The 16,622-nt window shown below is 38.8% G+C and overlaps 1 protein-coding gene across 1 annotated transcript; it reads left to right on the forward strand.

Moving 5' to 3' along the window:
• Nucleotides 1–5,230: 5,230 nt before the first annotated feature.
• On the forward strand, nt 5,231–11,805 carry LOC148741071 (angiopoietin-related protein 7-like). The gene is made up of 4 exons (XM_088762836.1): nt 5,231–5,245; nt 5,852–5,890; nt 10,424–10,835; nt 11,318–11,805. Exons 1-4 carry the CDS (start codon nt 5,231–5,233, stop codon nt 11,587–11,589), a joined length of 738 nt encoding a protein of 245 aa, XP_088618962.1. The 3' UTR covers nt 11,590–11,805.
• Nucleotides 11,806–16,622: the final 4,817 nt, after the last annotated feature.

Consider the following 16,622-nt stretch of genomic DNA (forward strand, 5'->3'; position numbering starts at 1 on the left):
GAAACGGCTTCCTTCTAAAACTTGGACAAATAAAATCGCAGACTTGACGTTTTGATAAGATTGTCACAAAAAAACACCCATTAGATGTCCTGTATGTGACTTAAGTCATAGAAGACCTTTAGGTGTCCGCAATGACACAAAATTGAACGGATTGTATGAAGCTCGCCATCTTGAGACGATTAATCGAAGAACAGCGGCACTTCGTTTTCACCAGTATCCTGATTCTTAATTCACATGCACGAATCCCATTTAGTTATATATGGAAAAGAACGCAAAAGTGCTGTCCTACACTTATTTCTAGAACTTATCATTGTCTTAAATTTTCGTCTCTACTTATTGACTGAGAGGGAGGGAAAAATATTCGAAATTTACCGTCCGGCCTAAACTAACTTGGTTAGAAGTATTTAATCTTATTATCAAACTACACTCCGTAGAGTACGAATAACGCCATAGACGAGTACAAACATCACGCGGTATTTGTACTCCAAAGAACCGGTTAGAGAGGTTTTCTCGCATCGAGCAAGCGAATAATCGAATTGAAGTTACAAAAAAAAAAATGGCGGACAATTTGAATCATATTTCTGGCGACGAAGAGTCGGAATGGTTGGAAAATATAGATCCAAGTTTATTACATTAGTCGAACGAAGAAAAAAAGGTAAACGACCAGGAAGTTTCTTCATTAGACGACCAGGAAATTTCTTCATTTATTGAAGAAAATAGAAACAGCAACACGATAACGCGCCAATTCCGTCAGGCACTCCTTTTAAACAAACATCCGCGAAATTCGATCGGACTGAAATAACAATTTGGCATGTTGGATAATAAATAACTTATTAGACGTTTTGTTGTGTGGCATCGCTGAGTATTTTTACTCGTTATTTGTATTTTGACTCACTCTTTCCTTCTCTTTTTTGGTTATTTTAGCTCCCATCCCACAGGGTGGTAGTGCTTTTTCCTGCCCTGCTCATGCAATTATGTACGACCCTCATATGGGTACATTTCCTCTCCACCAACTGATTATCTCAGCAACACGTTTAGTTGATAAGGAGGAAACTCCTCGTTTTGCTTCACCACCAACGATATCGAGAAAATTCTTTAAAAAAAATTACATGAAGTAAGTCTGTGTGTGATGTCCGAACTCACTAAATCTGACTCTGAGCGTAAGTTTAATACTATATTTTTTAACAAGAAGTGGAACATAATCTAAATTTAGATGTATTTGACACAATTCTTCGCATTTTTTCACTTACGTCTCTGATATACAAAAATCGCGATTACTGATGCTCAAGCCTTGATGCACGCCCGTGCAGGAAGAACTGATCTTTTTTATACCTTTTTTTTCAGGTTTTTAATTTACGTTTGACGAAGTGTCATCAAGTGCCAAAAGGAATGTCCTTATGGAAACCAACAGAATAAAGGGAATAAAAGTAAATTAACAGTGAACTTTATAATCACGAAAAATTCAAGTTCTATGTTTGTCGTTATATATAATATAGAACACGCATGGAAACCGGGTAGTTATCAAATAATTTAATCTAGAAAGGTAAATAATTCTTACAGATGATAGAGCATTATCTCAGATATACAGAAGAAACTTTGATTACACTGGTACAAGTAGTAATGAAACATCAGCGTTGCTGGCAGGTAAGCCGGTTACTCCTAGTCTAGGAGCAGAGTCCATCTCAACTTATGTGCTGGTGCACCTGAGGCCCCGTCCACACAAAGACGATTGTAAACGCAAACCCTAGTAAACGCAAACTTTTTTATGCGTTTAGGCCTTCCGTCCACACGAAGACGATGAAAACGCTCACCGTAAACGCATAAATTCGAAAACACTCTCCAAAGTGGATAAATTTGAAAACGCCGTTTATGCGTCTTCGTGTGGACGGTCGTAACGTATATTTTCGAAAACGCTGTGAAAACGCTGACGTCAGATGTCAGCGCCAGTCTCTTTTATCGAGTGCGTTTCCAACATGGCGTACACACGAGTGTTGAGCTGTGTCGTGCATGCGTTTATTTCAAGCATAATTGCGAGCATTCAATATTGAATCATGCAATAATCGATATACAGGAAAACTACAAAAGAAGAAGACTAAACCTCTCAAGATTGTTATCCACAACTACAAGCAATTTTACTCGAGTAAAACGACTTAGATGCAGACGTAAGAGCAAAGAGAGAAGATTCTGGACCAGACCAGGTCGACATTTTTCTTCTCTCTCGATCACAACATACGCAAGTGGTGACTTTACAACACGGGCGCTAACACTTGATAACAAGGCGCTGAACCAAAGATGCGCGTTCGATGTATGACATCGTTTAATGCGTTTACGAGCGTATTGAAAATGTAAGGCAGTATTGTAAAAAGTGACGCAAAGCAGTATTCCCACATTTTATCTTCTTTTTTTTTTTATCGTTGTTTTTGCGCTAAGGAACTTTGCTGATTTTTAACACCGGAAATTCATAGTTTACTCGCAAGTTGGTCATGTTTCCAAAATATTTGCTGGAATTGGTTTAAATGTTCTTAAAGTAATAAGATTGAAGTATAGTTCGCTCTGTCAACAAAGTTGAAATGGTAAATTGGCCACCGTCATGATTACAAAAGCTGACATTTCGAGCGTTAGCCCTTCGTCGGAGCGAATAGAGGAATTGTGGGTTGTGTGTGCTTTTAAAGGCAGGAAATGGAGCTACGTTATTGGTGGGAGCATGGCAACGAGAAAAACATGAATAAATTAGTGGAATGAAAAGCGTTCGTTGATCCCTGTGGGATTTAGACTGCCGGTTTGAAAGATGAGCTTTTGTTCAAGATTTTTACGGCTTTGCGTGCCACCTAAGTGCAAGGAAAGACGGCAGATTGCCATATGTTGCTTAGAATGGTTAGGTAAATTAAAATGTCTAGCGACTGGTTTCGATGTGTCCTTGTCATTTCTTTCCACGTCTCGAAGGTGTTCTAGGAATCGGTCACCTAGTCTTCTGCCTGTTTCGCCGATGTATATCTTTTTGCAATAAGTGCAAGTTATGCAATAGATTACATTGGCGGAGGTGCACGTGAAGTGATCGTTGATCTTAATGGATCGTTTAGGTCCCGATATTTTATCAGTGTTGTGAATGAAATGACACGTTTTGCATCGTGCACGAGCGCATTTAAAAGTGCCTGGTTGGTCAATAGTCTGAAAAGAACTTCTGACCAAAAAATTTCCTATGTTTTTGTCGCGTTTGAATGAAATGAGCGGAGGCTGCGAAAATATAGTGCTTGTCTCTGGATCGTTTTGAAGTAATTTAAAGTTTTTAAGAATGATGGATTTAACTGAGTGGTTGTGAGGGTGAAACGTAAGAGTGAATGGAATGCGGTCGGAATCTTCCTTATGCGACGTTTGAAGTGCTGAATGTCGATCAATAAGTTGAGCGCGGTGGTAACCCGCTTGAACGACGGAAACAGGGTAACCACGTTTATCGAAGAACTGGCACATTGACTCTGATTTATGGTGGAAATCAGAGTCATCACTACATAAACGAGGAAGTCTTAGAAACTGAGAAAAAGGAATGGAATTCTTAACGTGAGATGGATGCGACAACGAATATAACAAGTAATTATGCGAGTCTGTAGGTTTGTAATACACACTAGTGCATAAACCGTTACCTTCAATTGAAACTTTGACGTCTAAAAAGTATAAAGAATTGTCAGAAATTTCCCAAGTATATTTCAGAGCCGGGTGAAAAGAATTGACTGCGGTTATGACTTGAGTGAGCTCCTCTCTGGTAGAGGAGGTAGCGCCGATACAATCGTCGATGTAGCGACCATAGAGTTCAGGTTTGGACCCGTTGTATTGGCTGAAAAATTGATGTTCGACAAAACCTACAAAAAGATTGGCATAGCTAGGTCCCATTTTAGTGCCCATGGCTACACTATTGGTTTGCTTGAAGAAGGTGTTTCCGAATGAAAAACAATTGAGTGTGAGCACTAGTTCGGCTAAGCGTGGTAGTGTTTCAAATTTAGGTTCCTTAACAGTACGTTGATCAAAAAAATGTTTAAGGACCAGAAGGCCTTCGCCAGTAGGAATTACAGTGTAAAGAGACGTAATATCCATGGTGAAAAGAAGTTTGTTTTGGCCAAGGAAATTAAAGTCTCGAAAAATTTGAAGAGCGTGTTGGCTGTCTTAAATATATGATGGCAAAGTTTTGACGATGGGAGCCATAATTTTGTCTAGATAGCTGGAGATAAGTTCGGTAGGACAACTGCAAGCCGAGACAATGGGCCGACCCGGGTTGTTAGGTTTGTGAATTTTAGGTAAAAAGTAAATACGAGAAGTTCTAGGAGTGGTTATGATGAGATTTTTTGCTGTGGCCGGAAATTCTTGTTTAGTTATGAGTTGGTTGATCGTATTCTTGACGGAGTTTTGATTGCTGGCAGTGAGGTCTTTGTCGATCTTTTGATTAAAAGAGGTGTCAGAAAGTTGCCGCAAAGCTTCTTTTTGGTAGAGGTCGGTGTGCCAAACAACGATTGAGGCGCCCTTACCGGCCGCTTTGATAACTATGTCTTTGCGTTTTCTAAGACTTTTTAGAGCCGACCACTCTTCAGAATAGAGATTAGAAAATTTGGTAATACGTTTAAAATTGAGTTTGTTGATATCGTGGCGGCATTTTTTGATAAAAAAGTCTAATGATGCGAATTATGCTTTTTAATTAGCCAAGGGAGTCCATGTGTCTGAGTGCAAATACCCCTGAAAGAGTGATGACATTTTTTAAATGTAATTTTGTTTTTTCCTTTATTTAAAAGTTGGAAGGTCATGATTCCTCCTCACGCAAGGATTCTTCTATCATTTTGTTTCTTGCCGGGGGCTTACGAAAATATTTGACATTTAATCAAACCTCGATGTAAAATGGAACAGTTTCCGCTAATCATTCCCTTTTGTATTTCCCTTTGAAGTTTGGTGTTGGCACATCTCTCCGCACGCACCTTACATTTGCAATTACTAATTTACCAAATGTCCAATTTTTCGTATTTAGGTAATTTGAGTTAATTTTAAATTCCCCCTCCAAAATATTGATGTTGAACTCATAAGTTCATATTTTTATCTCGATTACAAAAGTCTTAAGTTTGCTAAGTGGAAAAAAAAGGAAAACCTTAAACTCTTTTTAAAGGAGATCTGTTCTGCATTAAGCCACGCGATGAAACTGGTAGAGTTTTTAGAGTAAAAAAGGATCAAATAGATGTTGTCTTGTATGTATAGTATGTGCTTACCAACGGTAAGTTACGCTTCCTCAGCTAGCTTGTGTGTTTACGCTTACTAAAACCATGTAAAGACAAAAACAAGACTACATAAAGAACCAAAGTTTCAGTTTCAGCTCTTTTATAGGTAAATTCAAACCCATCCATCATAAATGAGTTAAATATGAAATTATCACGAAAATTCTAATAGATTTTGTCGTGCATACGCTGAAGTGGGGATTTCATCGCCTACTATGTTATCCCGATAAGAAAAATTGCGTCACGTTTCTTCTCCCTAAAAAGTCGAAAGGTCACTTTCCTTCGCACGCAGTTCCTTTTATTCATGTTCACTTGTCATTTCTTGATTCATTTTGTTTTGTTTTGTTTTGTTTTTTTTGGTTTTTTTTTTGGTTTTTTTTTTATTTCCTATCGAAGGAAATCTGCAAGGGATGTGATAAAGTGAAATCCCCTTCGAACGGAGAGGTTATTTGCAGGTTTAAAACGAGTTTTCTCTCTTTTTCTCCCTCTAAAAATCTGCGATTGGTTTCCTTGCCATGCAAACCTCCTTTAATGTTTATTTTCTCGTTTGTTTTGTTTCGTTACGGATTTTTTTGGTTCTATTTTTACTTATTTCCTTTCAACAGACATCTGTGAGGGATATAAAATACCTATCGAACAAAAAGGTGAGCGAAAGTGTAATTCGTCTCTTTTCTTTTCAGCATATCCACTCCCCCTTTACTCCTACGTCTCTTTGAAGTTGGAAGGTCACCCGTATCTGTGCACGCAATGCTCCTTTAATAATGTGATTTCTCATAACCGGATATCCGAGAGGGATGTAGCTTTCTTATGAGACATGAAGTTGTATCCCTATTTTGCCTCTAAGTCAGATTGTCAAGTAACTTTCCGCTCGTAAGGAACCTTAAAAGTTTTCAAATGCTAATATTTAATCGTTTGCTACATTAATATTCCGGTATAATTATGGTGGCATTATCATTGGAGAGAACTAGTATATCGTAATTAGATTAGCAGATCGAACACTTGCATACACTTCAGAGTGTATGTGGTGATACAGGTAACGCATTAAGTCTAGTCAGTAGTGTTAACGAGTGAATTAAGGGTTGAGGTCACTCTTGGCGTGGGAGGAGTGGTGGGGGATAGAGCGCTGCTGATTGCATCGATGAAAATCTGTCTACTTCAGCTTAGAACTTTTAGCCGCAACTTACAATTCCCGGCGAAGACATTTCCCGGATTAGCTTTTTAACATTCCTCGCATCCTTAAACGGGCTTCGCTGAAGCAAAATCAGGCAAAAAAAAAAAAAGCGTATCTATAACATGCAGTTTAACTACAATAAAATGTTCAAACCGTTGTAGAAAACATTATTTTCAAGGTCAATTTCGCACGTGAGGACTTAGCGGCCCCGGTCGCTTCTCCCCCTTTTGTCGCAAATACTTCGAGATTCACTTAAGTTGTTTGAATTGAGTTTCACTTTTTATACGCCAATTTTCATCTTAGAACTTCTTTTTAGAGTTTATGTCAAGCGTTGTTGAAAGAAAAACTAAATAGGTGAAATGGAGTTGAGTCTTTGAGGGACATGCCACCTCGAATTTGGGTTTTACCTGTTGAAAATGAAAAATAAACAAACAAACAAACAGAACGAACAAATATCTAACATTATAACTTCTGTTTTGATTGTCTGATAACCAGTGCCTGCGCAGAAACGCTGGAAGTGCCTTTTCTAAGGTAAGACGACGACCGTGACCAAATTTTATAAGTGGGCTTGTTACCGAAAATCTATACCTTTTATCTCCCCTTGACTCTTTTCAGAGCTCAATAATATTTTTTCTCCTTGCGTGGTTCATGACCTTAGACGAATGTTATTGAAGACGCTCATTCCGACCAATACTGCTTCTTTCGTTGCCTCAACCAGCTTTTGGATGATAACTTTTATATGACTTCCTCCTTAAGCCTACTCAAAGCCTATATTCCATTTTGACCCCATCAGTTAAAGAAGATAGAATTAAATGCAAACGAGATTTGACACGGGCGGTGATTGAGTAAAGGCATAGATTTTCGATGATTTTAAGGGAGCTATGTCACGCTATGAGTTTGCGCACTGATTTCGTCCAGTTTGACACTGATATTTGTCAAATCACTGTTGATCTCCGAAGCAATCTACTGTTGCCGGTCCAGTTAATAGCGATTCACTGTGCGGATAATTCTTGCTCCGATCGTTTCCTGAGAGCTTCTCAAACACGATCTGATAACAAACATGAAAGCTGGCACCAATATGACAGCTTTATTCCTAATAATCATAAATACCCAAATAAAACGTCAGTGATGAGAGAGATGAAGCAATAAAAAAAATTATGTGAGGAATACGATGTACATCAAACAAAGAGGGGAGGGAGGAAATGTAATACATTTGATACAACTGCTGGCAACAGGCCATTTCCTGATTACGTGTCTGTTTCCTAGGTACCTGGTACAGGGTGTGCTTATAGGCTGGAATGCGCTCTGCTCGTATAGAGTTTGAGTTCCTTCGATCTAACTGAAGGCGTGCTTGTGAACTCGCTGATCTTTCAGACAATTTCAATAACGCATTTGGAGGGCTGCTTCCCTTGCAAGTAAGAACCCCATTCCTCGCTGAAATATTTAATTTTTATTACTGTCTGATTTTTTCATCCGTTAATTTTTTAAATTTTTCCAGTCTGAAACTATATTGCAACCGATCATTGCAGCTTTTACTGAGTTGGATCAAACTTCACATCTCAGAATGTCTTCTGTTTTCCTAATTTCCGCTTTGCTGCTAGTGGCGCTTTTTGTTATGACGAACCGTTTTGCTTCGAAGCATGCAGCCCTGATACCTCGCCATAACGACACAGGAGGCTCCCTGAAAGAGACGCAAGAACAACTTGAACAGCTTCAATTGGAAATCAAAATTTCAAAGCAAAACAAGAGCGTAGGAATATGTAAGTAAGATTATTTCTCTCGTGTGTAGTCGGGTGATTCAAGTTTTACACGTTTTTTCGCAGTTTTGTGTAAGATGTTATAAAAAAATTTGAGTATTACTTTTAATACACTTTTTCGGAATGAAGTTAGGATGTCCTATTAGACAGATTTCAGAAATTGTATTAGCAGCACTGTATCCCCCACCAAGATAGAATTACTCCTGACTTTGACTTTCCCACACACAAAAAACAAAATTCACCTGTCTAAGCTACTGACTAGATTTAATGCGTTGCCAGCCTTTGATAGTAATGCATCTGCGGACCTGTGTCACCTCATACACTCCAAAGATGCAGCTGTCTTGATACCACAATTACCATATGCTAGTTCTCTTTGGTGATAATGTCATATTTTCTCGTACCAACCTATTAACTTAACAATGATTCAATCAGTATTTGAAAAGAAAAATAAGGTTACTTAGGCTGGCGTGAAGAAAATTGTGTGAACTTCAAACTAGAAAGCGAAATGGAGGTAGAGTATCGTGGCTTTATAGGAATATCTCATCCTTTGCGGATATGCGACAATGAAGAATCATATTATTGAGGGAGCCTTGCGTGCAGAAATATAGGTGACCTTACAACTTCAAAAATATATGAAAGTAAAGTGGAAATGGATACTGAAAGAAAAGAGACGACTAAACGTTCACATAATCGCTATTTTCCTAAGATAGATTTCATGACAGATATCGATTGATAAGAAATTAAAAAACTAAACAAAACAAAAAAACTTCATCCCGTGTTCAAGAGTCGCAAAATCTGTGAAGATCTCAGAGTACGTGAGCCTAAACCTCCAATAGTTAGCCAACAATGCGTTGTATATAATTATAAATGTGATCTGTGTGATGCAGAGTACGTCGGGTACACCAGCCGGCATTTACATCAACGTATTAATGAGCACCGTAATTCGGCCATCGGCAAACATCTAAAGAACGACCACGGCCTACAAACCATCGGCGACCTGACCAAGCATTTCAACGTACTTAAAAAGTGCACCGGGAAACTGGACTGTTTAGTTCATGAAATGCTTTTCATAAAGAAGATGAAGCCCTCTTTGAACAAACAATCGGATTCCATACGCGCGAAACTATTTATTTAATAGTTTACATTTATGAACTTAACACGCGCAATTATTTATTTAAATATTTTAAATATTTTAAACTTTTTACGTTTGCCACCTTCGTACAGTATAAATCAACTATTCATTTTTATTCTCTTCTCACTTGAGAATGATGACATGGAGTCATCGAAACGTTGTGTGTTTTTCTCGCTAGTGTTTATTCTTAAATGTCTAACAAAATCTAATGTCATTCGAAAACAAAAAAAGACAACAAAAAACAAAACAAAAGAAAAACAAGAAAAAAAATACTAAAGAAGCTTTGCGTGCGAAAGAATTTGAGTTTCCAGCTTTTTGTGGGAAGATAAAAGAAAATGCCCTTTCATTTAACCTCTATGTTCGATAGGAATCATTCATCACTCGCAAATGTTTGTTGATAAGATATAAAAAAACGGCGAAAAACAAAGCAAAAAACCAGAAAATAAAGAAGCTTCGCGTGCAAAGGAAACTGATCCATCAACTTTAAAGGGAGTAGAAACGTGAAGCTCATGTTTTTTTCGGAAAAATCAAGCAGGCGATGAAATCCACACCTTGGGATATACACGACATAATTAACTCAGAATGTCGTATTTTTTGGATCTGAGACGTTATGGAATCGATTGAACTAATATATACAAAAACTTAAGCAATCCTACAAATTATTATATTTTTTTTTTGGCTTTACGTGGTTTCGGTAAGCATAAATGCACAAGCTTGCTGAGGGGGTGTTTATTATATTTGTTACATCACCACTTTTAACAGGTCACCGCGTTTTCTCCTAGGAACCCTTGTAGTAATCGTACGACACAACGCTAAACAGGAATCGCCTCTTTTAATCAATCCACTCATTTTTTTACACTAATCATACCAAAGACATGTGTAAACGAGAAAACAAACCTGAGCTGTTGAGTTCAATATCAATTGCTTACGCCTAATAGATTATCCCAATAGTTGGTATCTTTCGATACCCATTGTGAGGTTTGTTGATTGAGGTGCTGGTTCATTGGAATGCCCAGATTTCAACGGCGACCGAAGAGAAATTTGAAATGTTGTTATCTATCCAAGATAGGGTATAAAAGTGTGTAAAATTTTTCCGTTTGTACAACTCCGTTGACAGAATTTAGATATTTCTCTTTCGTTAGCTAAGGACTGTGCTGACGTGTACAAGTCGGGTGGACGAATCAGCAATGTCTATACAATCGAGCCTCGTGATGGTTTAGGCGCCTTTGACGTATTTTGCGACCAGACCACTGCTGGTGGAGGATGGATAGTGTTTCAGAAGAGACTTAAAGGATCCATGAACTTCAATCGTACCTGGGAAGAGTACAAACATGGCTTCGGAAATTTCTTCACTCAGGAATTTTGGCTCGGACTGGAAAAGATCCACCGCTTGACAGGAAATGAAACGGCAAATAGACTTCGCATAGAACTGGGAGTAACTAATGAAGAGCCACTTTACGCTGAGTATGGTTGGTTTGGAATTGGAAACGAGAGCACTACCTACCGGCTGAAACTCAGCAATCGTTGGGGTAAGTCAATTTGCTTCGTTTAGCCTATCCTCCTCCACTTCCTCATCAATTATGGTTATTATTTGATCATCGTCCACATTTATCATGGCATTTCAAACGCTTCGTTCCCATGTAGCTAAATTAATATATCCCAATCAACGTCACTAAATAACAGTTTAGTGGCAAGTATGTACATGCTTTTGTCGAACTGATGAATTAAACAAATTATTAGTCTCATTGTAATCCATTTACTACTCGATGCCGAAGCATATGATCTACAATTTGAATAGTGAAGTTAAAAGAGTAAGTGGAACTCGTATTTCTCTTCATGCCTTTAGTTTTCTTCAGAAAACTTCCTTTTCTTTAACATGCAAAATATCTCCCAGTATTGTCATCATACTTACTAACCACAAACATAGAACTTAAAGCTTCATTAAATATGTCCAGTTTGTAAAGTTGATTCTTTTATTTATTTGTTTATTTTTTTTTCGATTTTTCGACAGATGGGACTGTCAAGAATGATTCGTTTGGTTTCCATAACAACTTCTCTTTTGCCACTTGGGATAGAGACCTTCCTTACGGCGAGTGCAACAAGGAACGTGGAGGAGGATGGTGGTACAGTAAAAATTGTGTGGTCTCGTCAAACCTCAACGGTCTTTACCCAAGCAGTGGAACTCCTCTCGGCAACATCCACTGGGATCATTTAGGAAGTACTCCTGAGGCAAGTGCTCCTGAAAACACTGAAATGAAAATCAGACCAGTGGACTTTAAATAGGTGTTCTCTTACCAATAATTCAGTAAAATATTACCTGATTTGAACTCCCATTTACAAAAAAAAACAAGTCCTAATAGAATGATACGTTGCATCGGGAAGAGGATTGCATTAGAATCGGCTGAGCTATGATTTGCTTTCTACATCAGTCGCACTGAATATGTAACTATATAATTGCCACAAAAAAATAAATAAATAAAAAGAGATTTTCATCAGGAATCGTTCCCTCAAGATTTCTCAAAGGGGAGAAGGGTGGCTGTCAGTGAGAAAAGATTGTAGTGACAACTTACGTGCAGTCTACCAGTGTTCTTCCATCTGCAATGGAGGGGGGGGGGAGGGTCGCATGCAGACGGCTCACGTACACGGGTTCGCACACAATGTAGCTACTCATAAAAAAAAAAAAAAAATAAAAAAAAAAAAAAAAAAAAAATTAATAGCTTTATCCTGCATAGATTGTAATCGCACGTTTGCAAAAACTTGACTTCGAAGAGCACCGGAAAAAGAAAATGGCTTGAGTATCATGAGCATTCCAGACACCCTTAACAAATGCCCTTTTCAAGGAGACGTAAAGCAAATATCAGTTTTTAGTGATATTTGATTTCAAAGCTTCATGTTCGAGAAGATTTCGTATCCATGATTTACTTGCACTAGAAAGTTCTTGACAGATTTCATTTAACAATTCTGCCTTCTGCCCAAAACTGAATGAACGTTCTTGCTTAAAAAGGGACAGGGGAAATGAATTATTTCCAAATAAAGTATTTCCTGCGACTAAAATAGCTTAATTGTCATCTATGGCTGAAGTCGTTGTTTATCATTTTCGACTCTTTTTGCCCGACTAGCTTCTAGATCCCTCGTCCTTAGGAGGGAGCATGGGTCCTGAAGCTTTATATAATATTATTTGTATTGGCTTTATAGAAATTGAGATTCTTCAAAAATATCATTGGTTTGGTTCTTCAGACGACGATTTAAATGCTGCAAGGAGGGAAGAGAGGGTCCAGGTCAGAAGCAGAGACACATCAATCTCTATTATTATTTTATCGGTTTTAACCGACGACGAATCTTCCACGAAATTATTCCTAAAGAGACTTTGCTCCGTATAATTTCGAGTGCTACTTTCTGTGTACCATAAATTGCGCTTGGAATGTGGAAATTGAGTTAAACTATAGCTACTGGTTTCCTATCCAAATCTAATATTCTCGGTGCCTGTTGCCTTCTTTGGGTATATAGGTCAAGGTTAGCCATAATGATTTCAGAAGTTGTTGTTTTTGTTGTTGTTGTTTTTTTTTTTGTAATAGCGTTAGGTAATTAAGTGACAAATAAACGGCAAAAGTTTGAATTATAAGCATATGTGAGCGTAAGAGCCAACTGACCTCGAAGGATCAAAATTCTTCGTTGAAACCCCAAAAACTTTCTCGTGCACGTGAATATCATTTTGGTTTATGTTTTTCTCTTAAAAAGCACTTTGGTGAAGGCTTAAAGAAAGGGCGGTAGAGGAAACCATAAGAAAGTCAACGATGACTGACAGAAGTTATTTTTGGAGAATCAAGCCCTGATGCCGTTCGAGGACAGAAACTTTAAGGTAAAAGCCTGACATGCGGCCCAGAGGGTTCTTCAATCTTATCACTCGTGTGCGGATTAAAAGAGACAATCGGATATATATCAATAACTAAAGAATTTCAAAAACATATCTCAAAAGTTTAAAACGTTAAAGAAAACAGTTTCAGGAATGGACATCAAGATGTGACAATCAAACACGGGAAATTTATTTTTAGAGAGAAACACTGAGACAGCCTCAACTATCATAAGCCATACGATGCCATTACATTAAATGTCGGTCAATGCCCTTTCGTTTTTAAGCATCGGACTCGAAAACTATGGAACCGGATAAATCACATGACTACTAGCATCGACATCAAAGGATAAATTATGGAGTTTTGCTTGTATTTTTTCAAATAGTTTTCGAGCCTGAGGCGATTAATTGTTTTAGTATAATTACTCAGGTGATTATAGAAATGAGCAAATGTATAATAAATTTTATTTGTCATTGTCACGCGTCAGTGAACAACTTATAGGCCCTGTTTACAAGCAAGGAGGGTAACCCTTGTGCTAGGGTTACCCTAGCAGGCGGGTCAAAGATAGCCCGGGTTTACAGGCAAAATTTCACAGGTAGGGTTATCCTACCACCCGGGACAACTTACCTATGCTTGGAAACCGCACGCATTGTTATCAATGTTCAAAGGGTCTGGAAACAAGTAAAAAGTTGTCCCGGGTAGGCGAGTTATCCCCACCAGAACGTTTACAAGGCAGCTAGGATTACCCTAGCGCTCAGCTAGGGTTACCCTAGTGGTAGGGTAACCCTAGCTGCCTTGTAAACACGTCGATGAAAAGAAGAAGAAATGTGGGAGCGTTAGGGTAATCCTCCTGCCAGAGTCACCCTAACACTAGGGTTACCCTACCTGCTTGTAAACAGGGCCTGTTTACATGAGTGAGGGTGCCCCTACATAGTAGGGTTACCCTAGCTAGTAGGGTGACCCTTCTCTATTGTAATTATACTGCGTGTTTACATGTGAGGTAGGATGACCCTAGAGGTAGGGTTACCCTACCTGAAAGGTAGGGTGACCCTACTGTGTAGGGACGAGTTTTGCCGCCATTAGCCCATGTAAACGCAAAACCTAGGGTTATCCCTAGGGGTAGAACTATGTCCAGTCACACCGCTGACACACAGCGCAGGCATCTCAGCGAAACAAAATGGCGGACAGTGGAACAGCATCCACAGCTAGTGTTAGCTACAAACCAGGTGAATATTTTCGCCGTTACCAGCTTACAAAACACGTTCCTGACTCGGAAGATAATGGAGAAGATGTTGATAGTCTTTTGGGAACCGAGAATTCTGCGGAGAACGTCGAAAATGTCCAGCAACTATCCAAAAAGAATCGAATTAACCGCCAAAACTTTATCTCCCGCCGTCATTTTGGTTGTTTTCCTTGCTGGGTGACCTGGCTATAGTGTCAGCCCTCGCCCCTAGGGTTTCAAATTACCATGTAAACGCTCGGTATCTTCAACCCTACCAAGTAGGGTAACCCTATCCCCTAGGGGCACCCTCTTCCCATGTAAACAGGGCCTTAGTGAGAGCCGCTCGCACGGACAACGGGTCATCCTCGGTGTAAAAACTGACGAGGTTTTCTTTCTTTCATGAGGTATTGTTTTGTTGTCTTTGTTTTACGTCACTTGTGAGCTTCGCGGGTTTTTATACCGAGGATGAGCTCTGAAAACAGACTATTTCTCTTGTAAAAAGCCCCGTCTTTCCTCCCGACTGACACGTAAAATTTTGACAAACGTTTATTCGTCTCGTTGACCTCCATTGCCTCAAAGTCAGTGGTAAATTCGGGTTCTGTCCTCGTGTACCGGTTCACAAGAGCCAATACAAAAGACCAAACAATACACAATAGCTAACCGATGACTCCTAAACAAAGAAAGAACAATGGTAATTCCCTTGTGAACCGTACATCAGGACAGAACCTAAATTCGGTTTGTTGTTAAAACCATTCTGTTAAGTAAATAAAGTTTGCGAAAATTTAATGTAGTTGTTTTGATTTATTCCTGCATGTCGACATAATCAAAATTTTCACGGGAATTTAAATGGTTTTTTTAACGTTTAGCACAATTTTCACACCTTACCTTTGAAGAGTGTCATTCCAAACTTTGTGGCGTGTTTGGTATTCCTGGGAATAGCATTTTCTTTCATTAAATTAATTTATTTCCTTTCCAATTTAGGAGAGGGACATAGCGTTTTGCGGTGTTGCGGTGTTTAACCCCCCTTTTTTTAAATGCAATTTGCGGTGACAACTCGCATTGCGATGTTGCGGTGTTCTAAAACCTTACTGAGTACGATGTTTACAATTTCAAGCTAACGGTGTTGGGTGAAATAAATCATTTTCAGTGTTGCACTTTATCCTTTAAACTTATATAAAACTAGATTTTGACTATCGTTGTTACCGGCGACCTTTCGCACGATAAGTAGTTCTAATTCGATACCGACAAATATTCACTAAGACACTGCTAGCAGAATTACAACTTCTCTTAATATCCTCAGCAGGTTACAGAAAGAAGCGTAAAACTAGAAAGTAATACATGAAAAAGAAACTGATGAGAAAATGGAACCGTTTTTGCGAATCGGCTTGTTTCGAAATCTTACCAAGGCACGATAAACAGAACGAAAATAAGATATTACCTTTGTCCAGCAACATCTCTTGAACAAAAGCTCATCTTTCAAACCGGCAGACTAAATCCAACAGGGATCAACGAACGCTTTTCATTCCACTAATTTCTTCGTGTTTTTCTCGTTGCCATGTTCCCACCAATAACGTAACTCCCTTTTCTGCCTTTAAAAACACACACAACCCACAATTCCACTATTCGCTCCGACAAAGGGCTAACGCTCGAAACGTCAGCTTGTGTAATCGTTACGGTGGCCAAATTACCATTTCAACTTTGTTGATAGATCCAAACAAAAGTAGTATTCCGACTGCTGGTGGATTCCCTTTTTTAATATCATATTTTAGCCGCAGAGAATTAATAAAACAGATAAAACCACTACTCTCATTTTGCAATTCGAGTTGGGTTTATTTAGTTTACTCACCAAATAGGACACAAGTAAGCTGGGTCCGGCTGCAGGACGAAGGAATCAGGATGGTAACCGACTTGAGCCATGCTTACTTTCTGTTAAAAAAAAAAAAAAAAAAAAAAAAATACTGCCCGATAGACCAACAAATAGAGGTAAAAGGAAGGAATAGAATATCCTGAATATCGACTGATTTTCCGCGTGGTTCTGCCTTCCGCTTTGTCCCCAGTCTCTCGCTATCACTGGGAGATATTTAGTTATTAATTAAGGAAAACCTTTACCTTCCCATCACTCCCCGCTCGCGCTCTACTCCTTTAAAGCTAAATTAAAGTATCCCTCTCTCGCGCTTTCCGCTTGTCTCGCTTGCTCTAAGTTTCCCAATTCCCACCCAGCCTTGGGAAAGTCTGAGGAGGAG

This window comes from Stylophora pistillata, chromosome 1, assembly GCF_964205215.1.
Source record: "Stylophora pistillata chromosome 1, jaStyPist1.2, whole genome shotgun sequence".
Lineage (NCBI taxonomy): Eukaryota > Metazoa > Cnidaria > Anthozoa > Scleractinia > Pocilloporidae > Stylophora > Stylophora pistillata.